Below are 25,441 nucleotides of genomic sequence, written 5' to 3'. Positions count from 1 at the left end.
AATCAATAAATTTAATATTTTTTAAAAAATAAATTATCTTTTTACGATGAATAAGTTCCATCATAAATATTTTCATCGTCAAAAATATTATTTACAATGAAAATATTCAACATATATTTTTTTTAAAAATTATATTTAAAAAAGTAAATTATTTATGATGGAAACCTACCATCGCAAATAAAGTTATTTGAGACATAAATTTCATCGAAAAATACTTTCATCACTAATTAAAATATAATATTTTTTTAAAAATAATTTTATAAATATATATTTTTTAATTTATATTTTTAGTATTTTAGATTTAAAATCTATAAAATAAAAATAAAAAATTCACACAGTAAATTCATAAATAAATTTGATCATTTTAGTATATTAAATTATAATTATAAAAAAAATTAATAATTAAGAGATTCAAAATAAAAATGAAAAAGTATAAAAATAAATCGCTGGCTGTCAAGCATCAGCATCTAAGAAGGAGAACGGGTATAGCATGACGGATCGGCCTACTGCTCTCATCAGTTCCATCATCTACTCCATTTGCACCAAATGCTCCATCATCTGCATCTGGAATGATTGGTAGTCGATGCATGTGGTCAACTCATCAGCTCACTATCGATCCTCAGCAGATAATTATTTTTAAATTTTTTATTAAAAATCGGTTGCAAAATCGGTCGTTAATTATTTTAAAATTTTTTTATTAATAAAATTGATCATAAAATCTATCTCTAATTATTTTTAAAATTTTTTATTAAAAATTAATTACTAATTATTTTTATTTTTTATTAAAGAATTGATCGCAAAAATGATCTGAACCGCGCCTTTCACTTCTCCGTCAGACGAGATGAAATTAGAATTGGAGCTTTCCACACTGTCGCTCTTCTACACGGTAACAGGGGCCAATGAGTGCCTTCTCTTGCTTCTTTCTATTGCCTCAGATTTTATTTTTTCCCCTTCTTTGTCTATGCTCTCGCCTATTACAATCTCTTTCTATCATCACATAAAAAATTTAACAGATGCCGTCCAATTTGATCGTGAGAAATCTTTTCTTCTCAAGAAGAATCTAAACGCCCCAAATATTTTTGTCATCTACCTGTTCGATCTCGTCAGATCTGATTTTCTCTCTGGCTTTCTCGTCATTTTCCTAGGATTGCATCATGCCTTTAGCGTGTTTGATGAATTGCCTGACCACACAGCATGTTCATGTGAGCCATCATTTGGAATTTTATGTCTTCTGGTTAGTTTCAATTCATCCAAATCTATCGCTTAGCGTGGAGCTTCTGCAAGAGGATTCCTAAAATTCGTCATAAGTTTAACTTCTCTTGGGCGTTTAATTTTTTTTCCTTTTTTTTTTTTGTTCATAAAGCATATCTACAAGAGAGAGCGAGCGAACTCAACGCACGTTTTTATTTTGAGAAATTTCTATAGATACTAAAATAATTTGACTTTCCAAAAAAAAAGTCATTAATGCTTTTGATAGCATGTGATGCATATCCAAGCCTGGGGTAATTAGATAATGCGAATGACTGGACCATTTATCCTAGGGTAATTAGATAATGCGAATGACTAGGCCATTTATCCTGATGCAAAATCTACAGCGATGCATGCAAGCGGTTGCCTCTATAAATACCCGATGGTGGATGTCTCAAAGGCCAGACAGCACAGAGAGCAAACTTCTCTCTCTTCCATTCCTCCTATCAAGTTATAGGCATCCTAAGGTTCTCCATCATGCAGTTGTTCGGTTTATGGTGTTATACAGTCCACTTGCTATCCAGTTTCGGTTATGACTCGCCATTATGGCTTTGTCGTAAGTTTAACTCCATCAATTTTGCCATTTGAGGTTTTCCATACGAAAATAGATTTTTTAGAAAAAGATTCACATATATACAATCTGAAACATATGCTCATATGGCTAGCTTATGTTTAGTTTTTTTTTCTTTTTCTTTTTTTTCCCTGAATTTTTCTTGTTGGAGCTTATAGATGTCTACGCGCGTTACGGTCATTATGATGGGCTGGCTTAATTGCTGCATGATGCATGATATATAGATAGTTTCGAATCATGCGTATATCTTTCCCATGGTCTATGATGATTGCTTAAATAATATTGCTGCAGATAGAAGAAGCTTCATACACGCGTCTCTGTCACACCAAGAAAATCTGATGGTGAACGGCCAGCACCCGGGGCCAACCATCGAAGCAAGAAAGGGTGACACTGTTATGGGCAGAGTTTACAACCGTGCAGAGTATAACATTACAATCCGTTGAAACGTCTCAAATCTTTGTGCAGAGTATAGCATTTGTACTCCGGCCTATCGGACCAGGGGTTCCTAGGCTGCTCCACGCCATGCCTGGAATATAATGTACCCAGAATTATTTAATATATGGTGCCATCGATGATGGTCCATCATATATAGGAACACGATACGTAGTGTTTTTTTTTTGGGTAAAGTGGTACGTAGTTCATTTAGCATGTAGTTTCAAATATTATAAGTGCTCGCAGATTTTGAGAGGTACCAATGGATTGTAATGTTACACCTGCACGGTTGTAAACTCTGCCCATAACGGTGTCACCCTTTCTTGCTTCGATGGTTAGGCCCCGAGAAATTGACCGTTCGCCGTAGATTTTCTTGAGTGTGACAGGGATGCGTGTATGAAGCTTCTTCTATCTGCCAGCAATATTATTTAAGCAATCATCATGACCATGAGAAAGATATACGCATGATTCGAAACTATCTATATATTCATGCATCATGTAGCAATTAGCCAGCCCATCATAGTGACCATAACGTGCGTAGACATCTATAAGCTCCAATCAAGGAAAAAATTCAGGGAACAAAAAAAAGAAAAAGAAAAAGAAAAAAACTAAATCCCCGAGTTGAAGTTAAACTTATGACGAATTATTGGAACCCTCTTCCACGGTCGGTCCAACCATAAAAGTTTTATCCTTCACCATCAACGGCCAATCAGGTGATCTCTACAACTGCTCCAAACCAGCTGGTAAATCCTACCACCTGTCATGCCTGCAGTAGTGCTCTATCTTATCCTTTTGTCTCACATTTGTTTACCTCTCTCTCTCTCTCTCATATGTATACACAAATATGGGGACATTCAAGGCCTTGGTAGAGTATGGCAAGACCTACCTCCTCCAGTGGTCAATGCAGCCCTCAACGAGGAGCACTTCTTGGCCATCACCAGACACCAGCTCCACGGTGGTCGTACCGATGCAGCTACACCAAACCCTTCATGACCGAGTTCATCATAATCACGTCGGGCCAACCATGGACCTCCTCCTGAAGGTCAACCAACCAGTTACTAATTCCACCAACAATTGCTACTACATGGCAGCTTCAGCCTATGCGAGCACCAACAGCATCATCCGATAGCACCACAATCACAGCAATCATAGAGTACATCAATGCCACCGCCGATTCATTGACCCCATGGCCAAATTCTCCTCCCTCCCTGCCTCCATCGACATGGACTTGACAACTAAATTCACCACCAAACTCCGATCTCTGGCGAGCAAAGACCATCCGATCCATGTCCCGCAAACCATCGACGAATGGATCGTTATCACCATAGCCGTCAATGAGATTTTATACCCGAATCGCTCGTGCCAGGGGCCCGACGGAAATCGACTGGCTGCTAGTCTTAACAACATAAGCTTTGTCGCTCCACGATCGATGTCCTTGAGGCCTACTATCGGGTTATCCATGGGGTATATGGGACAGGATTTTCAGTGAGCCACCATTCTACTTCAACTTCACCGGCGATAACTGCCCAAGAGCTTGTTGTTTCCAAAGACTGCGGCGGAAGTCAGGATCCTGGAGTACAATACTAGCATGGAGATGTGTTCCATGAAAAAATATTGTTGCAACGTGATACCATCATATTTGTCACAAATCAATAAAAATCCCTATATTTTATCGAATCTAATGTATTTCATTGATTCATGTGAATGATATCTACACTATCTTTGTATTTTATTGATTCTGATTTCTTATTGGTTTGTTGTAAATATGATATGAATATTTTCTCACGTTCCAGGGACCAACCTTTTGGCAGTGTTGAACCATCCCATTCACTTGCATGGCTATGCTTCTACGTGGTGGGAAGGGGGTTCGAAAATTATGACAATGATAAGGACCCGACGACCTATATTGGTGGACCCCCCATTTGAGAACACTGTTGCAGTGCCCGAGAGTGGGTGGCCGCCATCAGATTCAGGGCCACAAACCCTGGTGAGTTAATTTGGTTCTTTTCTTAGTTCTTTTTCCTAATGTGAAAATAATTTTCATTATATTTTCTTTGTATTTCTATTTATCCACTTTGAATACATTTGTTCAGGTGTATGGTTCATGCACTGCCACTTGGAACACCATCTCATTTAAGAGATGGACATTGTGTTCATAGTAAAGAATGTGCTGGCCCACAAGCTCGGGTTGGCTGCCTCCGCCTCCAAGCATGCCTCCTTGTTAGAAGATTGATACAAATCATAGGTCTAGAAAATATTGGTTTCTTTCATATTATTCAAGTTAGGTACCACAATGAAGATTTGTTCTTTTCATGTTAGTAGAAGACTATAAATAAAAGGCAGCGATATACTCTCTGTTTCACATGGGGATTTGAAGATGAATTTGTTTCACTAATGTTTTATCATTCCATTCACTTATCATTTCAATTATAATTAAGATGTTCGTAACTCTATGCATTATTCTCAATTCGTTATCATTTAGCTCGAAATATGAATTGCTTTATGAACACGTGCAATTTAGCTATTAGCACATAGATCGAAGAAGTATCCTTTCAAGAGCATATTTGGCGACATGAAGGTCCCATCAAAAGCAGCCATAATTATCTCAAAGTAGAAAATTAATTGGGATATAATGTCTTTAAACTTATTCATGAGGGTAGTGTTTGGTAGTCCTAAAATATTCCTCAAATAGGAATACAAACTCCCCTAAATAGATATTCCCCATATTAGTATTTGGTTTGGAAATCTGCAGGATCCATTGGGAATAAGGGCACGTTATTCCCTAATCTAGAATAAGTGGCAATTATTTCTCATTAAGGATCCTAGAATAAGCTATTCCATAGTTCAACATAGAATAGCTTATTCAAGGGTAGATGGGAATATGGTGCATTAATGCACAATTAATGCTTGTTGACCGAAATAGCTAAACCTATAGGGCCCATCAGGAATATATTAGTGTTGGGGAATAAATAGGAATAAGCTTTTATTCCATAGAGAATAAGGGCAACCAAATACTATCGAGATGAATTATTATTTTAAACATCCAATATTTTATAGTTTTACCAAAAAAGAAAAATATACTTTTTAATGATAACGAGTTTCCACTTAGATTAAGTTTGGTAGTTGGCGATCTATCCAGATTGCTGGTAATTTAAAGGAGCCCCACTAGATTACCACGTTTGGTATGCCATTTGGCTTGGTAATGGAGATTACCTCCCATGAAGTAATTTGGATCATCAAAGAAAGGGATGGCTATCCAGATTACCACTACTTGGTAATCTTGTAAAATAAATTTTTGGATGAAACTGCCCTCTTCCCCACCCTCCACCTCACGCAGCCTCCTCCTTAACCTCCTCCTCCGCTTCCTCCTCCTCTTTCCCGACAGCCTCCTCCATCTCCTCCTCCCCAGCGGCCTCCTCCTCAACCTCCCCAATGAAGCTGGATGAGGAGGGAGATGCCCCCGGAGATGTGGACCGAGGGTAGAGCGCGGGTGGAGGGAGGCGCCCAAGGGTGGGCGATGCGGTCATCGAGCCAGACGTATCCGTGCATGGCCCTCGACCATCGCCGTAGGTGAAGGACTCCCAGTTACCGCGGCTAGAGCTGGGGCAAAGCCGACGATGCTGAAGACGACATCGTGGAGGGAAAGCGGTGCAGTGGTGTCATCCTCCAGGTAACGGGATCCTGGAGAAGAGGCACGGGTGGTGGAGTCGTGGGCAGTGCGGGCATTCGGGGGCTCGGAGTGCAATGTCGGAGGCACGACGAGCGAGTACGAGTTCGCTGGGGGGGCGAGGTGCGGTGCCTGGAGGCACGACGGGCAGATGCGGGGTTCACTGGGGCCAGGAGGCGATGCAGGTGGGTGGGAGGAGGCGGTGTAGGAGGGTGGAGGTGCCGGAGGCACAGATGGCTGGGGAGCAGCGGAGGCCATCGAGGGCGAGGGGAAGGGGGTCGGGGTGTGGCGTGCGGGCACTACAACAAAAGGAATATTTGGAAAGCAAAAAAAGTATCGCAAATACTAAATTTCTATCGTAAATACTTATTTATATGAAAATTTCATCGCTAATAATTAGTCCATTAAAAATATGGTCGTAGATAATATTTGCGATGGAAACAATAATTTCATCGCTAATAATTCTTTTTTGTGATGAATAATTTTTGTCACAAAAAATTTTTATGTTTAAAATTATTTACGATGGAAATTTTTGTTGCAAATAAAATATTTTTATCATAAATAAAATTATTACGATGATAATTTCTATCATAAATAATCTAATCAATAAATTTAATATTTTTTTAACAAATAAATTATTTTTTATGATGAATAAGTTCCATCATAAATATTTTCATCGTCAAAAATATTATTTACAATGAAAATATTCCATCATAAATAATTTTTAAATAATTTAAATTTAAAAAAAAATAAATTATTGATGATGGAAACCTACCATCGCAAATAAAGTTATTTAAGACATAAATTTCATCGCAAATAATTTCATCACTAATTAAAATATAATATTTTTTAAAAAATAATTTATAAATATATATTTTTAATTTATATTTTTAGTGTTTTAGATTTATAATCTATAAAATAAAAATAAAAAATTCACACGGTAAATCCATAAATAAATTTGATCATTTTAGTATATTAAATTATAATTATAAAAAAATTAATAATTATAAGAGATTTAAATAAAAATGAAAAAGTATAAAAATAAGTCGCTGGCTGTCAAGCATCAGTATCTAAAGAAGGAGAATGGGTGTAGCATGACGGATCGGCCTACTACTGTCTCATCAGTTCCATCATCTACTCCATTTGCACCAAATGCTCCATCATCTGCATCTGGAACGATTGGTACGAGTCGATGCATGCGGTCAACTCATCAGCTCATTATCGATCCTCACCAGCTCACTGTCAATCCTCAGCGGATAACTATTTTCAAATTTTTTACTAAGAAATCGGTTTGTAAAATCGATCGTTAATTATTTTAAAATTTTTTTATTCATAAAATCGATCGTTAAAATCGATCTCTAATTATTTTGAAACTTTTTATTAAAAATTAATTACTAATTATTTTTATTTTTTATTAAAGAATTGATCGCAAAAATGATCTGAACCTCTCCTTTCACTTCTTCGTCAGACGAGATGAAATTAGAATTGGAGCTTTCCGCACTCTCGCTCTTCTACATGGTAACACGGGCCAATGAGTGCCTTCTCTTGCTTCTTTCTATCTCGCCTATTACAATCTCTTTATATTATCACATAAAAAAATTTAACAGATGCCGTCCAATTTGATCATGAGAAATCTTTTCTTCTCAAGAAGAATCTAAATGCCCCAAATATTTTTGTCATCTACCTGTTCGATCTCATCAGATCTGATTTTCTCTCTGGCTTTCTCGATCATTTTCCCAGGATTGCATCATGCCTTTAGCGTGTTTGATGAATTGCCTACCACACAGCATGTTCATGTGAGCCATCATTTGGAATTTTATGTCTTCTGGTTAGTTTCAATACATCCAAATCTATCGCTCAGCGTGGAGCTTCTGCAAGAGGATTCCTATAATTCGTCATAAGTTTAACCTCTCTTAGGCGTTTAATTTTTTATTATTATTTTTTTTTTTGTTCATAAAGCATATCTACGAGAGAGAGCGAGCGAACTCAATGCACGTTTCTATTTTGAGAAATTTCTATTGATACTAAAATAATTTAACTTTCCAAAAAAAAAAGTCATTAATACTTTTGATAGCATGTCATGCATATCCAAGCCTGGGGTAATTAGATAATGCGAATGACTGGGCCATTTATCCTAGGGTAATTAGATAATGCAAATGACTAGGCCATTTATCCTGACGCAAAATCTGCAGCGATGCATGCAAGCGGTTACCTCTATAAATACCCGATGGTGGATGTCTCAAAGGCCAAACAGCACACAGAGCAAACTTCTCTCTCTTCCATTCACTCCTATCAAGTTATAGGCATCCTAAGGTTCTCCATCATGCAGCTATTCAGGTTTATGGTGTTATACAATCCACTTGCTATCTCAGTTTCGGTTATGACTCGTCATTATGGCTTTGTCGTAAGTTTAACTTCATCAATTTTGCCATTTGAGGTTTTCCATACGAAAATAGATTTTTTGGAAAAAAGATTCACATATATACAATCTGAACACATGCTCATATGGCTAGCTTATGTTTGGTTTTTTTTTTCTTTTTCTTTTTTTATTCCCTGAATTTTTTCTTGTTTGGAGCTTATAGATGTCTACGCGCGTTACGGTCACTATGATGGGTGGCTTAATTGCTGCATGATGCATGATATATAGATAGTTTCGAATTATGCGTATATCTTTCCTATGGTCTATGATGATTGCTTAAATAATATTGCTGCAGATAGAAGAAGCTTCATACATGCGTCTCTGTCACACCAAGAAAATCCTGATGGTGAACGGCCAGCTCCCGGGGCCAACCATCGAAGCAAGAAAGGGTGACACTGTTATGGGTAGAGTTTACAACCGTGCAGAGTATAACATTACAATCCATTAGAACGTCTCAAATCTTCGTGCAGAGTATAGCATTTGTACTCTGGCCTGTCGGACCAGGGGTTCCCAGGCTGCTCCACGCCATGTCTGGAATATAATGTACCCAGAATTATTTAATATATGGTGCCAATCGATGATGGTCCATCATATATAGGAACACGATACGTAGTGTTTTTTTTTTTTGGGTAAAGTGGTACGTAGTTCATTTAGCATGTAGTTTCAAATATTAAAGTGCTCGAAGATTTTGAGAGGTACCAATGGATTTTAATGTTACACCATGCACGGTTGTAAACTCTGCCCATAACGGTGTCCCCCTTTCTTGCTTCGATGGTTGGCCCCGAAAACTAGCCGTTCGCCGTCAGGATTTTTTTGGTGTGACAGGGACGCATGTATGAAGCTTCTTCTGTCTGCAGCAATATTATTTAAGCAATCATCATGGACCATGAGAAAGATATACGCAAGATTCGAAACTATCTATATATCATGCATCATGTAGCAATTAAGCCAGCCCATCATAGTGACCATAACGCGCGTAGACATCTATAAGCTCCAATCAAGAAAAAATTCAGGGAACAAAAAAGAAGAAAAGAAAAAAAACTAAACGCCCGAGTGAAGTTAAACTTACGATGAATTATTGGAACCCTCTTCCACGGTCGGTCCAACCATAAAAGTTTTATCCTTCACCATCAACGGCCAATCAGACGTTCTCTACAACTGCTCCAAACCAGCTGGTAAATTCCTACCACCTGTCATGCCTGCAGTAGTGCTCTATCTTATCCTTTTGTCTCACACTTGTTTACCTCTCTCTCTCTCTCTCTCTCTCTCTCTCTCTCCATATGTATACACAAATATGGGGACATTCAAGGCCTTGGTAGAGTATGGCAAGACCTACCTCCTCCAAGTGGTAAATGCAGCCCTCAACGAGAAGCTCTTCTTGGCCATCGCCAGACACCAGCTCACGATGGTCGGCACCTATGCGAGCTACACCAAACCCTTTATGACCGAGTTCATCATAATCACGTCGGGCCAGACCATGGACCTCCTCCTGAAGGTCAACCAACCAGTTACTAATTCCACCAACAATTGCTACTACATGGCAGCTTCGGCCTATGCGAGCACCAACAGCATTGCCTCCGATAGCACCACAATCACAGCAATCATAGAGTACATCAATGCCACCGTTGGTTCATTGACCCCACGGCCACAATTCTCCTCCCTTCCTGCCTCCAATGACATGGACTCGGCAACTAAATTCACCACCAAACTCCGATCTCTGGCGAGCAAAGACCATCCGATCCATGTCCCGCAAACCATCGACGAACGGATCATTATCACCATAGCCGTCAATGAGATTTTATACCCAAATCGCTCGTGCCAGGGGCCCGACGGAAATCGACTGGCCGCTAGTCTTAACAACATAAGTTTTGTCGCTCCACGAATCGATGTCCTTGAGGCCTACTACCGAGTTATCCATGGGGTATATGGGATAGGATTTTCGAGTGAGCCACTATTCTACTTCAACTTCACCGGCGATAACTGCCCAAGAGCTTGTTGTTTCCAAAGACTGCGGAGGAAGTCAGGGTCGTGGCGTACAATACTAGCATGGAGATGGTATTCCATGAAAAAATATTGGTTGCAACAGTGATACCACGTCATATTTATCACAAATCAATAAAAATCCCTATATTTCATCGAATCTAATGTATTTCATTGATTCATGTGAATGATATCTACACTATCTTTGTATTTTATTGATTCCTGATTTCTTATTGGTTTGTTGTAAATATGATATGAATATTTTCTCACATTCCAGGGACCAACCTTTTGGCAGCGTTGAACCATTCCATTCACTTGCATGGCTATAGCTTCTACGTGGTGGGAAGGGGGTTCGGAAATTATGACAATGATAAGGACCCGGCGACCTATATTGGTGGACCCCCCATTTGAGAACACTGTTGCAGTGCCCTAGAGTGGGTGGGCCGCCATCAGATTCAGGGCCACAAACCTTGGTGAGTTAAGTTGGTTTCTTTTCTTAGTTCTTTTTCCTATTGTGAAAATAATTTTCATTATATTTTCTTTTTATTTCTATTTATCCACTTTGAATACATTTGTTCAGGTGTATGGTTCATGCACTGCCACTTGGAATACCATCTCAGTTAGAGAATGGACATTGTGTTCATAGTAAAGAATGGTGCTGGCCCACAAGCTCGGTTGCTGCCTCTGCCTCCAAGCATGCCTCGTTAGAAGATCTGATACAAATTATAGGTCTAGAAATATTGGTTTCTTTCATATTATTCAAGTTAGGTACCGCAATGAAGATTTGTTTCTTTTCATGTTAGTAGAAGACTATAAATAAAAGGGCAGCGATATACTCTCTATTTCACATGGGGGATTTGTAGATGAATTTGTTTCACTAATGTTTTATCATTCCATTCAATTATCATTTCAATTATAATTAAGATGTTCATAACTCTATGCATTATCTCAATTCGTTATCATTTTAGCTCGAAATATGAATTGCTTTTATGAACACGTGCAATTTAGCTATTAGCACATGGATCGAAGAAGTGTCCTTTCAAGAGCATATTTGGCGACATGAAGGTCCCATCAAAAGCAGCCATAATTATCTCAAAGTAGAAAATTAATTGGGATATAATGTCTTTAAACTTATTCATGAGGGTAGTGTTTGGTAGTCCTAAAAATATTTTTCAAATAGGAATACAAACTCCCCTAGAATAGATATCCCCATATTAGTATTTGGTTGGAAATCTGCAGGATCCATTGGGAATAAGGCTGCGTTATTCCCTAATCTAGAATAAATGGCAATTATTTCTCATTAAGGACCTAGAATAAGCTATTCTATAGTTCAACATAGAATAGCTTATTCAAGGTAGATGGGAATATGGTGCAATTAATGCACAATTAATGCTTGTTGACCGAAATAGCTAAACCTATAGGGCCCATTAGGAATATATCTAGTGTTTGGGGAATAAGTAGGAATAAGCTTTATTCCATAGAGAATAAGGGCAACCAAATACTATCGAGATGAATTATTATTTAAACATCCAGTGTTTTATAGTTTACCAAAAAAGAAAATATACTTTTTAATGATAACGAGTTTCCACTTAGGTTGAGTTTGATAGCTGGCAATCTATCCAGATTGCTGGCAATTTAAAGGAGCCCCATCATATTACCACATTTGGTATGCCATTTGGCTTGGTAATGCAGATTATCAGGTAATCCAAATTACCTCCCATGAAATAATTTGGATCATCAAAGAAAGGGATGGCTATCCAGATTACCACTACTTTGGTAATCTTGTAAAATAAATTTTTGGATGAAATTGCCCTCTTCCCCACCCTCCACCTCACGCAGCCTCCTCCTTAACCTCCTCCTCCGCTTCCTCCTCCTCTTCCCCAACAGCCTCCTCCATCATCCTCCTCCCCAGCGGCCTCCTCCTCAACCTCCCCGATGAAGCTGGATGAGGAGGGAGATGCCCCCGGAGATGCGGACCGAGGGTAGAGCACGAGTGAGGGAGGCACTCCGAGGGTGGGTGATGCGGTCATCGAGCCAGACGTATCCGTGCATTGGCCCTCGACCGTCGCCGTAGGCGGAGGACTCCCAGTACCGCGGCTAGAGCTGGGCAGAGCCGACGATGCTGAAGAGGACATCGTGGAGGAAAAGCGGTGCAGTGGTGTCATCCTCCAGGTATGGGGATCCTGGAGAAGAAGCACGGGTGGTGGAGTCGTGGGGCAGTGCGGGCATTCGGGGGCTCGGGGTGCAATGTCGGAGGCACGACGAGCGAGTGTGGGTTCGCTGGGGGGCGGGGTGCGGTGCTGGAGGCACGACGGGCAGATGCGGGTTCACTGGGGGCCAGAAGGCGATGCAGGTGGGTGGGAGGAGGCGGTGTAGGAGGGTGGCGATGCCGGAGGCACAGATGGCTGGGGAGTAGCGGAGGCCACCGAGGGCGAGGGGAAAGGGGTTGGGGTGTGGAGTGCGGGCACTCAACAAAAAGGAATATTTGGAAAGCAAAAAAAGTATCGCAAATACTTATTTATGGTGAAAATTTCATCGCTAATAATTAGTCGTTAAAAATATGGTCACAGATAATATTTGCGATGGAAATAATAATTTCATCGTTAATAATTCTTTTTTGTGATGAATAATTTTTGTCACAAAAAAATTTTATGTTTAAAATTATTTACAATAAAAATTTTTGTTGCAAATAAAATATTTTTATCATAAATAAAATTATTTACAATGAAAATTTCTATCATAAAAAATCTAATCAATAAATTTAATATTTTTCAACAAATAAATTATTTTTTACGATGAATAAGTTCCATCATAAATATTTTCATCATCAAAAATATTATTTACGATAAAAATATTCCATCATAAATAATTTTTTAAAAAAATTAAATTTAAAAAAAATAAATTATTTATGATAGAAACCTTCCATCGCAAATAAAGTTATTTAAGACATAAATTTCATCGCAAATAATTTCATCACTAATTAAAATATAATATTTTTAAAACAAATAATTTATAAATATATATATTTTTATTTATATTTTTAGTGTTCTAGATTTATAATCTATAAAATAAAAATAAAAAATTCACATAGTAAACCCATAAATAAATTTGATCATTTCAGTATATTAAATTATAATTATAAAAAAATTAATAATTACAAGAGATTCAAAATAAAAATGAAAAAGTATAAAAATAAGTTGCTGGCTGTCAAGCATCAGCATCTAAAGAAGGAGAATAGGTGTAGTATGACGGATCGGCCTACTGCTGTCTCATCAGTTCCATCATCTACTCTATTTGCACCAAATGCTCCATCATCTGCATCTGAAACGATTGGTACGAGTCGATGCATGCGGTCAACTCATCAGCTCACTATCGATCCTCAGCAGCTCACTATCAATCCTCAGCGGATAACTATTTTCAAATTTTTTATTAAGAAATTGGTTGCAAAATTGGTCGTTAAATATTTTAAATTTTTTTTATTAATAAAATCGATCGTAAAATCAATCACTAATTATTTTTAAATTTTTTATTAAAAATTAATTACTAATTATTTTTATTTTTTATTAAAAAATTGATCGCAAAAATGATCTGAACCTCTCCTTTCACTTCTCCGCCGGACGAGACGAAATTAGAATCGGAGCTTTCCGCACTCTCGCTCTTCTACACGGTAACACGGGCCAATGAGTGCCTTCTCTTGCTTCTTTCTATTGCCTCAGATTTTATTTTTTCCCCTTCTTTGTCTATGCTCTCGCCTATTACAATCTCTTTCTATTATCACATAAAAAATTTAACAGATGCCGTCCATTTTGATCTTGAGAAATCTTTTCTTCTAAAGAAGACTCTAAACGCCCCAAATATTTTTGCCATCTACCTGTTCGATCTCGTCGGATCTGATTTTCTCTCTGGCTTTCTCGATCATTTTCCTAGGATTGCATCACGCCTTTAGCGTGTTTGATGAATTGCGTAACCACGCAGCATGTTCATGTGAGCCATCATTTGGAATTTTATGTCTTCTGGTTAGTTTCAATTCATCCAAATCTATCGCTGAGCGTGGAGCTTTTGCAAGAGGATTCCTATAATTCATCGTAAGTTTAACTTCTCTTGGGCGTTTAGTTTTTTTTCTTTTTCTTTTTTTTGTTCATAAAGCATATCTACAAGAGAGAGCGAGCGAACTCAACTTACGTTTCTATTTTGAGAAATTTTCGTTGATACTAAAATAATTTGACTTTTCAAAAAAAATCATTAATATTTTTGATAGCATGTGATGCATATCCAAGCCTGGGTAATTAGATAATGCGAATAACTGGGCCATTTATCCTAACGCAAAATCTGCAGCGATACATGCAAGCGGTTGCCTCTATAAATACCCGATGGTGGATGTCTCGAAGGCCAGATAGCACACTTCTCTCTCTTCTATTCCCTCCTTTCAAGTTATAAGCATCCTAAGGTTCTCCACCATGCAGCTGTTCGGTTTTATGGTGTTATGCAGTCCACTTGCTATTCTAGTTTCGGCTATGACTTGCCATTATGGCTTCGTCGTATGTTTAACTCCATCAATTTTGCCATTTGAGGTTTTTCATACGAAAATAAATTTTTTGAAAAAAAATTCACATATATACAATCTGAACACATGCTCGTATGGCTAGCTTATGTTTAGTTTTTTTTCTTTTTCTTTTTTTGTTCCCTGAATTTTTTCTTGATCGAAGCTTATAGATGTCTACACACATTACGATCACTATGATGGGCTGGCTTAATTGCTGCATGATACATGATATATAGATAGTTTCAAATCATACGTATATCTTACCTATGGTCCATGATGATTGCTTAAATAATATTGCTGTAGATAAAAGAAGCTTCGTACACGCATCTCTGTCATACCAAGAAAATCCTGATGGTGAACGGCCAGTTCCCAGGGCCAACCATCGAAGCAAGAAAGGGTGACACCGTTATGGGCAGAGTTTACAACCGTTCAGGGTATAACATTACAATCCATTGGTACGTCTCAAAATCTTTGAGCACTTGTAATATTTGAAACCACATGCTAAATAAACTACGTACCACTGTACCAAAAAAAAAATACTATGTATCGAGTTCCTATATATGATGGACCGTCGTCGATCGGCATCATATATTAAATAATTTTGAGTACATTATATTCCAGGCATGGCGTGGAGCAGCTTAGGAACCCCTGGTCTGACGGGCGGAGTACCTCACACAATGTCCAGTCCAGCCCGGAACTAACTTCACGTACACGATCCTCTTCTCTGAAGAGGAAGGGACCCTCTGGTGGCATGCCCACAGCGATTGGAATCGGGCAACGGTTATAGTGCACCCCCGGCACGGTACCACCTTCCCTTCCCTCAAGCCCTACAAGGAGATACCCATCATTCTAGGTACGTATATACATGCATCCTCATATCTCTCCAGTTATTCTAGTATATATGATCTGTATCATGCATGCAAATTTTTTTCACAACTCCTAGCCCACTAACGCATGCAGCAATGCCGCGGTAGAGTGTGACGTTCATGCATGGGTGCAATGTATAAGTAGGCTTTTTCTTAATTTGATTCATGCACGGAGACATCACAAAATATCGATCGACCATTTCATTATTGTACTAATTAATTAATTACTAACAGGAGAATGGTGGACGGCCAACGTGAGTGAAGTCATAGAAGATGCTCTCCGCACCGTCAGTGGTTGGCCCAAATTATCTGATACCTTCACCAAATAAAACTTCTGTGGTCGGACCGACCATGAAAAGAATTATAATCGGATCGTCATCGCCTTCCACATCTCCAAAACATGCCCCGTGCGCTTATGCGTGCGTTAAAATACTAAGAAAATAGGAATAGATAAATCCTGAGGGGTTATGTGATGTTTATCAAAACTGTTCCAATACCTTAGAGTTTATCCATTCCTATTTTTTTAGTATTTTAACATGAGACGTGGCAGGTGATGACGGTCCGACCATAATTTCTTACATGGTCGGTCAGACCATAGAAGTTTTATCCTTCACCATCAACGGCCAATCAGGCGACTCTACAACTGCTCCAAACCAGCTGGTAAATCCCTACCACCTGTCATGCCCGCAGTAGTGCTCTATCTTATCCTTTTGTCTCACATTTGTTTACCTCTCTCTCTCCATATGTATACACAAATACGGGGACATTCAAGGCCTTGGTGGAGTATGGCAAGACCTACCTCCTCCGAGTGGTCAATGCAGCCCTCAACGAGGAGCTCTTCTTCGCCATCACCGGATACCAGCTCACGGTGGTCGGCACTAATGCGAGCTACACCAAATCCTTCACGACCGAGTTCATCATGATCATGCCGGGCCAGATCATGGACCTTCTCCCGAAGGCCAACCAACCAGTTACTAATTCCACCAACAATCGCTACTACATGGCAGCTTTAGTGTATGCGAGCGCCAATGGTGTTACCTCCGATAACACCACAACCATAGCAATCATAGAGTACATCAATGCCACCGCCGGCTCATCGACCACGCAGCCACAATTCTCCTCCCTCCCTGCCTCCAACGATATGGACTCGGCAACTAAATTCACCACCAAACTCCGATCTCTGGCGAGCAAAGACCGCCCGATCCATGTCCCGCAAATTATTGACGAACGAATCATCATCACCATAGCCGTCAATGAGATTTTATGCCCGAATCGCTCGTGCCAGGGGCCCGATGGAAACCGACTGGCTGCTAGTCTTAACAACATAAGCTTTGTCGCCCCACGGATCGATGTCCTTGAGGCCTACTACTGGGTTATCCACGGGGTATATAGGACAGGGTTTTTGAGTGAGCCGCCATTCTACTTCAACTTCACCGGTGATAACTTGCCCAAGAGCTTGTTGTTCCTAAGGACTACGACGGAAATCAAGGTCCTGAAGTACAATACTAGCCTGGAGATGGTGTTCGATGAAAAAATATTCATTGCGACAGTGATATCACGTCATATTTATCATAAATTAATAAGAATCTTTATATTTCATCGATTCTAGTGTATTTCATTGATTTTCGTGAATGATATCTACATTATCTTTGTATTTCACTGATTTCTGACTTCTCATGAGTTTGTTGCAAATATGACATGGTATCACCATTGCAATGAATATTTTCTCACATTCCAGGGGACCAACCTTTTGGCAGTGTTGAACCATCCCATTCACTTGCATGGCTATAGCTTCTACATGGTGGGAAGGGGGTTCGGAAATTATGACAAGGACAAGGACCTGGCGACCTATAACTTGGTGGACCCCCATTTGAGAACACTGTTGCAATGCCCAAGAGTGGGTGGGCCGCCATCAGATTCAGGGCCACAAACCCTGGTGAGTTAATTTGGTTTCTTTTCTTAGTTCTTTTTCCTAGATAAAGATGTGAAAATAATTTTAATTATATTTTCTTTGTATTTCTATCTATCCACTTGGAATATATTTGTTCAGGTGTATGGTTCATGCACTGTCACTTGGAACGCCATCTCAGCTGGGGAATAGACACTGTGTTCATTACAAATCATAGGTCTAGAAATTAATATTGATTTTTTTTCATATTATTCAAGTTAGGTACCGCAATGAAGATTTGTTTCTTTTCGTGTTAGTAGAAGACTATAAATAAAAGGGCAGCGATATACTCTCTATTTCACATGGGGGATTTGAAGATGAATTTGTTTCACTAATGTTTTATCATTCCATTCACTCATCATTTCAATTATAATTAAGATGTTCGTAACTCTATGCATTATCTCAATAGATTACCATTTTAGCTTGAAATATGAATTGCTTTTATGAATGCTTACAATTTAGCTATTAGCATATAGATCGAAGAAGTGTCCTTTCAAGAGCATATTTGGCGACATGAAGGTCCCATCAAAAGCAGCCATAATTATCCCAATGTAGGAAATTAATTGGGGTATAATATCTTTAAACTTATTCATGAGATGAATTATTATTTAAACATCCAGTGTTTGATAGTTTACCAAAAATATATGTATATGCTTTTTAATGATATCTAGTTTCTAATTTGGGTTTGGCATATCAAAAAATGATCAGTGCTTCAAATAGGCCTCAACCCTGATGTTGGCAATATTCGCTCGAAATAACCACTTCGTTGTGACTAGATCAGCCCTATGATTGACTAACAAATTAGTACTTCAAGAAATTCCAAACAACGAGCACCTTTAGTGGGGTAAGAAGTATGGGCATTTTTTATTCAAACCTGCAACCTAAATCTATCAAAGGCCTTGGTTTGGATTGATGTTATAGCTAGCATGCTTTTGGAGCATGGCATATTAGCATAGATCACTTAACTAATATAAAAATTGTATAAATCAAAACTTTTCAACACTGCAGAAGGTTACAAGATTTCGACTCATGCTCGAAAGGTTTCAATTTTCTATCATGGTGTTATAGTGCTAGTTTTCTAATTTCATCCATTAATACTTATCAGATTAAAATAAAATTTTTCTAATTTAAATCTCTAAATCAAGTCCATAAAAATATATATATAATTTTTGCCTAAACTTGTTTATTTTATTTTTTTATTTAAAAAATATTCTATAAATAAAGATCTAAGAATATAATATAGAATATCATTCTTTTAAGATCAGACTTTTGAGCATACGAGAAGGTCATGGACGCATGGGACTCCCAACAAGATGTTTCTAACGAATTAAAAACCCATGGCCATAGAGTTTAGCCAAATAACAATGGGCTTACAAACTAAAGATTCTGAAGGCTTCGTCGGTTTAGTAAGCATAAGGCTTAAAGGAGCTTGCATTATGGCTTGGGCGCGGGGCTTAGAAGATTTTTCTGGTTTATTGGTCCGCGGTGGGGCTGGGATGACGTACTCACCCGTTGGGTTCATCCATATGGTGGGGAGGAGGCCGCCCCTTAAAATTCAGTCCTGAATCGAATATTTTCCAGCGAAAGTTGGGATGCTATGGTCACGCCCAGGGATGGTAGCTATGCGAGGGTCGCTCCCTCCCAACTCCCATTTTTCTCACCCAAAAAAAAAAAGAGCTTGTATTATAATAGCCGATAGAAATATATATAGACATAATAGAATTATTAAAAACTAAAAGCCATTTCATTGAGTCATCAAAAAGTTAATTTTCTGCTAAAATTCCAAATTTAAATATACAAAGATGGATGTATTTGAGCTTCTCCAGCATGAAGAATGGTAGGGGACAAGTGTGAAAGGTAAGCGTTCCCGACCGATATATGTTTTCCTCAAAACTAAAAATTGATTGATAGTAGGTTCTTGAAGATGTTTTAGGGGTTATGTAATCATCACACAACAATCACTAGCCATCAGGCTTGTCTTTCCTTGGTGGCTACCTATTGAATTTGTCGGTTGTCGCTGGTTGGAAGGTGATAGAGTTATCGGCATCTCATTATCTCATTGCATTAAAAATCTACTCTGTAGGAGAGACTTTTTTGAAAATATAAAAGAATTGCAACATCTTCGACATCATCTGTGTCACAAATTTAGTTAAGAGCCATTCTTCCACTTCTATTTCCATCTGTTACTATCTCATTGTCCATAGTTTAGGGAGTTTTGAAGTTTGTCACAAGGAAAAAAAATCAAGAGGGAGGACAATCCATGAAATCAATGGTCCATTTAAGATGTGTAGCTTATTCACCAAAAATTGAAAAAGAAAAAACAGTTTGATTCCCCCATGCGAAGCATCTATTCCATCTATTAGAGTCCAGATGAAATCTTCGTCACCATCGTTAGTTGACAAATGGTGATTTGATTTCTTCTATATATCCCAAAAAGAAAAAGAAAAGAAAGGAAAAAAGAAGTGCACCCCACCCCTTGTTACTTCTTCCTCTCAACTGATTCCCACTCACATTTAGTGAATCGATAGTAGCTTGGCATCCATATAAGATTGGAGGAGATCGTCGCCGGCCAAACTACAGCTAAAATATAGAAAAAAAGGATCCTAAATAGTCGCTGCAAATAAATAGCCTCTGAATTGAATTTCTGACGCCTGACAGTAAAATTAGATGACTTCCACCTGTTTCATAATCAAAAACTATCCTCAGACAAACAATTTATGTTGGCTTGGATTTAACAGATCATCCCATTCAAAAGTCAAAGAATGCCTTTGATTTGTACATTCTCAAACACTCAAGCTCTGAGATTATCAAAAAGAGAAAGATAGACAGCAAGAGAAAAAAAACATACATTGAGTAGATAGCCAATAGGATGTACCAATCCAAACCATCTCCATTCTCAGATATGATAAGCATGCAGTATTTGATCAATTAACACAATTAAATTTTGAACAGAAAGGAATCTTCAATTTTTAGCATAGGCTGAAAGGGATTACCATACTAAACACAAGTAAAATAGAACAATAAAACTTAAACTGTAGGATTGATTGTTTCAAAGTTCATCATAGACATGTGGCACTGGTATTTCTGCTTGGGGAACTGCATTTTCATGAGCTGGTGCATGATTCAAGCCATCTCCAACTGCCGCTCTCTGGATTTCCACAACCACCTCTTCATGTCCTTTTGAACCTGCCTTGATGGCTGCAAGCAGCTTCCTCTGCAACTTTAGCAGCCCAACCCGCTTCGACACAACATACAGCACCGTCGATAAGAACATAAGAAATCCCGTCACCAGTATCACTCTGCTTGGAGTATAGAAATAATGCATGTTAACCAGAGTTTGAACTAAAAGAAATCACCATCCCTCATCTCCAGTAGCTTGCTAAAAGCTCCATCCAAGAGAAAATGGTTTTTTCCTTTTAAGACAATAGTTTAATAGCGTTTCCTGATAGCTATGCAACCATAAGGATAGATGTTTACCTGTCCATAACATCTTGACGTTGCATTGTGGAAAGCAAGCGACGAGTGCGCATCAACAAAGAGCGATGTCCTTTGTACTCACCTTCAGCTTTCTTTAGAACACTTGTTGATTCCTCTGAAAAATACATCACATATATGGAGCATCACATTCTGCTGTTAATAACATAATGATGTAATAATGTAAATTTATGTGTTACATCCACAAATGCAAAAGAAAATCTAAATTGCCTTAACAAAATTGTAATCAAGGCAAAGACTCATGCCCCATCACCAAAGGGGGGGTGTACTTATGCACAAAATCTCACACAATCTACAAGATTGCATTTACGTGGTGATGGGCCTTAAGCTCAAGTCATATTCCCTCTCTTAAATTATGACTCCTCTTGGAATGAGTTTCTTTCCTTTTCATTGTTCTTTGGGAAAAGGTTTAGGATGAATCCTCCTATAATAACTTCTAAATAGGTAACATAAGCTTGGTTTGGGACATTTTTAACGAGAATTTCTAATCGAACGATCCAATTTTTATGTAGAAATAAAACTGAATTGCCCCTTCACCCTCCCTCTTTCTTTCTAGATATCGCAGGCAATACTATATTTCTTTCAAAATAACTTGAATAAGTAATAATCTGATCTATCAACGACAATGCAAGAGAAGCTTACACAAGTCCTCTAACTGGATCTATCTATGAAATGAAGGTAGCCATGTACTTGAAATCCACATTAAAACATATGATAGTTTGTTTCTCTTTTTGTTGTTTAAAAAGGCCATGAATGCGGAAAGCATAAAATATCACTGGAACCAAATTTAAGCACTAAGCTTGAAGAAAATTACAAACAACATTGTATTGGCAAACCATGATTGCCAGTACAACAACCATTATATAATTAACAAACAGCAAAGCAATAAGGGATCATACCAAAAGTAGCCAATGTGTTTGCACTTCTATCCACCTCCTGTGGAAAATTATGGAAAGACAGTGTTATAAAATAGATCTACCCATTAGGTAGCCATAAATCAAGACCAACTATCATTACTCAAGTAATCACACCTGAACCATCAGTTGACGAGTACGTCGAAGGCTCTCGGTAATGCTTTCTGCAGCAGATGTCATCCCAGCCTTTGTCCTATAAAATCAGAAAATTAAACCACAGTAACATGCCTCTTAGTCATAATAAGTGGGAGAGATTTATTCATAAACAACCATTACAGAGTTCACCCTAAGAAGATAACCAACTCAAGAAAGCATCTCAGTCTCAATAAACCAAGGCATGGGCTATAATTATTGAAAATATATAAGATCCTTGGATTACAGCCTAGTGCAGTGTTTCTCAACATCAGGAAGAGTGTCAGAAGCTGCCCAGCCCTCAACTTGAGAAACTTCAGACCATAGATGAACTAGAACCATCACCACATTTGAGTCATTCTTTTTACATGAAAAGGAATGGGTGTTTCAATGTCTAGAATGCTCTTCCACCTTGTCTGGGCTTTGACTATCAAATAAAATCCTATTTCATCTTCAAACAATAACACAAAGAAAGAACAGCAACAACAATAATTAAAGTTTGTACCATCTAGATGAAGGTGTCTACATCAGGCTGTTCCACTAAAAGATTGGTTAAAATTTTATAGCCATCAATCAACCCTGCATTAAACCTTTTTCTTTTGGTCTTTCTACCCGCCTCATACCTTAACAGAAAACAAGATTATGCACAAGAAGCATAACCATGCAATTACTTTTCTTTACCAAAAATATAAACATGAGAATGCATATAAACTCAATTGATTGCACTTTATAATTTAAGATGATGAACATTTTAAGAAAGGATATTGCATGAATAAAAAATTCTTAGAAATTACTTGTTTCACTAAATTCAGAAGACATACTGTAAATTACGCCTGCGGATTGTAGACTCTTCTCCGCCTCCTAAAAGAAGCTCTCTCTGCAGATTTAGAATCCAATATTAGCAGTGGAGCAGAGTTTTTAAGAGAGAGAGAGTCTGTAAGGATCATTAATTGCTGTTGAAGCTTATGTGGAAACTTGATAGAAGGATTCACATCACATAATGAAATACAGCAACACTATAAAGGATCATCAAATTTGTCAAAGCTAGCACACAAATTTTGTAGGATGATTCGCATTGCAGAATGAAATTAACAATCTAAGGACATCTAAAGAGTTAAATCCCAAGTTTGAAAGGAGGTCTCACCTCCTCCTGAGCAGCTTTTCGGATGTTCTTCTTTGCTTGCAAGTTAGCATTCCTTAGGCTCATATGCAATCTGAAAACATGAAGCAGGGCTAGCAATTGTTAGAAGCATAAAAATTAAAAACTGAAAAAAAAATATGAAAGGTACTCGTACAACTGGGGAAAGCAAATAAGCAGATACAAAAAAAGATATAGCTAGGAAACGAAAAAAGTCTAGTAATCATTAGTAGATGGGAACAGCAAACTCATAAGAGTTACTTCTGGTATTGTTTCTTCCATGATTCTAAAGTTGAATGTGCAGACTGTGATTCTTCAATCGTAGGCAGCTGTTGGGAAAGAAGATCAAGCCGAAACTGCATTGATCTAAGCAATGCCAGACCATCCTGTGCAGCACCATTCAGTCTAGGAAGAGAATTTGCCTCCTCCATCCCTCTCCCAGACTTTCCACATCCTTCAATGGCTTTGACGTGTTCCTGGATTTGTACAACTGTCTGATCCCACTCCTTCTTCACATTCTCGACAGCCTGCACGACCTCATCCATTCTAACCTGAAAGAGAATAGATTAACAACAATTCATATATTAAAAATAAAGTATAAAATTAAAGAGGAAAAAAAACACTCACTACCATAAAATTAAATTTGTTTATCTCTATTTCATGGACGATATGTATAAAAACAAGACAAACAGAATAACAATAATTTATCTGTTAATATAACACCCCAACTTTACTAAGGAGAAATAATAAAATTATGAGAAAGTGCATATAAATAAACAAATAATTGAATAATAAATATTCTAAAGTAAAGAAAGGAAAAGAACATCCAAAGAATATACTAGTTTATTATGAAAATCCAAAAAAGCAAAAGAACATCTAGGAAGAAAAAAATGGTGTCCGCTAAACAAACACGAATAAGAGACAAATATACAGGCCAGGATTTCAAGCAAAATAAAATAAATTATTTCTACTAAAAATTGGATCAAACAACATAGTTCTGCTTTCTTTTTTGTTCCACCAAATCCGGTAATGATTTATTAATGGAATATCTAGATGTCCAACATGAAACAAACATGAGTTATGAATTTTGCATAGACACTTAAACTACATGATTCATGACCAATATGAAATTGAAAAATTTGAACGCAGCGTAAGATCTCAAAACATCTGCAATATCAAAAAGAAGATGTTTCAGTTTGTGTGATGCATAACGACTGACTTTCAAAATCCAGGCGCATAATTTTAACTGATTTCAGGATGTCAAAAATTTAGTAATATAAACTTATATGACCACTCACCCCCTTATCAACTTTATCTTCCCTCACCCCCTTATATGACCACTCTAAAAGTAATATACACCCCTCATATAATAATGTACATTACGATCTCCATAGCATTCATGTCTGAGGGCAAGACACCTGTAAGAATTTCTGCTTCTGACACCAGTGCCTTGGAACAGGTACTGTATTCTGATATGCTTTCAGAAAAACTAGCAGCTTTGGATCCGCTGCTGTTGCATCCCATACCTTCAATCATGTTTCACAATGATGTTTCCACGAAACAAAGGATGCCAATCTTTCGCACTAAATACAGATTATTAGCTTTAAACAATAAAGCATAAAACAAACATGGCATAGAATAATGAAAAAGCAGTAGTAGTGACAAGTAGACAATACCTGTGACTCAATAATCCCTTGCACCACACACTCCATTTACTTCTTGTTTCTCCCACGATTCCTTTCCTTCTACAAACAAATCACACATCACTATTATTCAATATCTCTTCTGTTACAGTGGAAAAAATTAACTTCAAAAGATGCAGCATCCTGTATGAAAAGTCAATAGAAAATTCTGCAGATTAATAATGATTCAGATCTTAAGTTCTTCTGGCTTTCAGTGTTTTCCATATAATAACCAAGATTTGATATGTGAAATATGCTTCAAGACTGGAATTAGGCTTTCCTGTTTGGAACAATCTGCTAAAGTCTTTCTGCATTCTAAAATTTTATCCCATTTTTACTTTAAAGTACAAACATTAATCTAGGTGGATGCCAGGATCACACTTAAAACATAATTCCTACCAAACAA

General features: G+C 37.9%; 2 protein-coding genes, 1 long non-coding RNA gene and 1 pseudogene across 10 annotated transcripts in view; 3 read left to right on the top strand and 1 right to left on the bottom strand.

Moving 5' to 3' along the window:
* Positions 1 to 9,631: 9,631 nt before the first annotated feature.
* On the top strand, positions 9,632 to 10,941 carry LOC105035025 (putative laccase-1; annotated as a pseudogene).
* A 2,981-nt stretch (positions 10,942 to 13,922) lies between these two features.
* On the top strand, positions 13,923 to 14,406 carry LOC140855427 (uncharacterized). Its single transcript, XR_012138360.1, has 2 exons — positions 13,923 to 13,984; positions 14,245 to 14,406. It is a non-coding gene; the product is annotated as an uncharacterized lncRNA (long non-coding RNA).
* Positions 14,407 to 16,390: 1,984 nt separating this feature from the next.
* On the top strand, positions 16,391 to 17,849 carry LOC109505347 (laccase-21-like; the record flags this gene model as incomplete). The annotated part of the gene is made up of 2 exons (XM_073251312.1): positions 16,391 to 17,662; positions 17,777 to 17,849. A coding segment is annotated over one exon (945 nt), but the record flags the coding sequence as incomplete, so codon positions are not given.
* A 2,695-nt stretch (positions 17,850 to 20,544) lies between these two features.
* The window catches only part of LOC140855599 (uncharacterized), a 113,927-nt gene continuing 109,030 nt past the window's right edge, over positions 20,545 to 25,441 (bottom strand). For 3 of the 8 annotated variants that reach the window (XM_073251690.1, XM_073251689.1, XM_073251691.1), the window contains 9 exons: positions 25,030 to 25,098; positions 24,772 to 24,879; positions 23,615 to 23,904; positions 23,360 to 23,429; positions 23,037 to 23,092; positions 22,201 to 22,276; positions 22,069 to 22,105; positions 21,152 to 21,266; positions 20,545 to 20,973 (listed from right to left, as the gene is read on the bottom strand). In XM_073251690.1, the coding sequence (XP_073107791.1) occupies positions 20,724 to 20,973; positions 21,152 to 21,266; positions 22,069 to 22,105; positions 22,201 to 22,276; positions 23,037 to 23,092; positions 23,360 to 23,429; positions 23,615 to 23,904; positions 24,772 to 24,879; positions 25,030 to 25,065 (1,038 nt within the window). In that variant the 5' untranslated portion in view covers positions 25,066 to 25,098 and the 3' untranslated portion in view covers positions 20,545 to 20,723. Of the gene's footprint in view, positions 20,974 to 21,151; positions 21,267 to 22,068; positions 22,106 to 22,200; positions 22,277 to 23,036; positions 23,093 to 23,359; positions 23,430 to 23,614; positions 23,905 to 24,771; positions 24,937 to 25,029; positions 25,101 to 25,441 lie in introns of all 8 variants that reach the window. The other 5 variants (XM_073251692.1, XM_073251695.1, XM_073251696.1 and 2 more) reach the window with 5 other exon arrangements.

This window comes from Elaeis guineensis, chromosome 2, assembly GCF_000442705.2.
Source record: "Elaeis guineensis isolate ETL-2024a chromosome 2, EG11, whole genome shotgun sequence".
Taxonomy (NCBI): Eukaryota; Viridiplantae; Streptophyta; class Magnoliopsida; order Arecales; family Arecaceae; genus Elaeis; species Elaeis guineensis.
The sequence above is the reverse complement of the archived record's forward strand: the minus strand, read 5'-3'. Positions and strand labels throughout refer to the sequence as shown.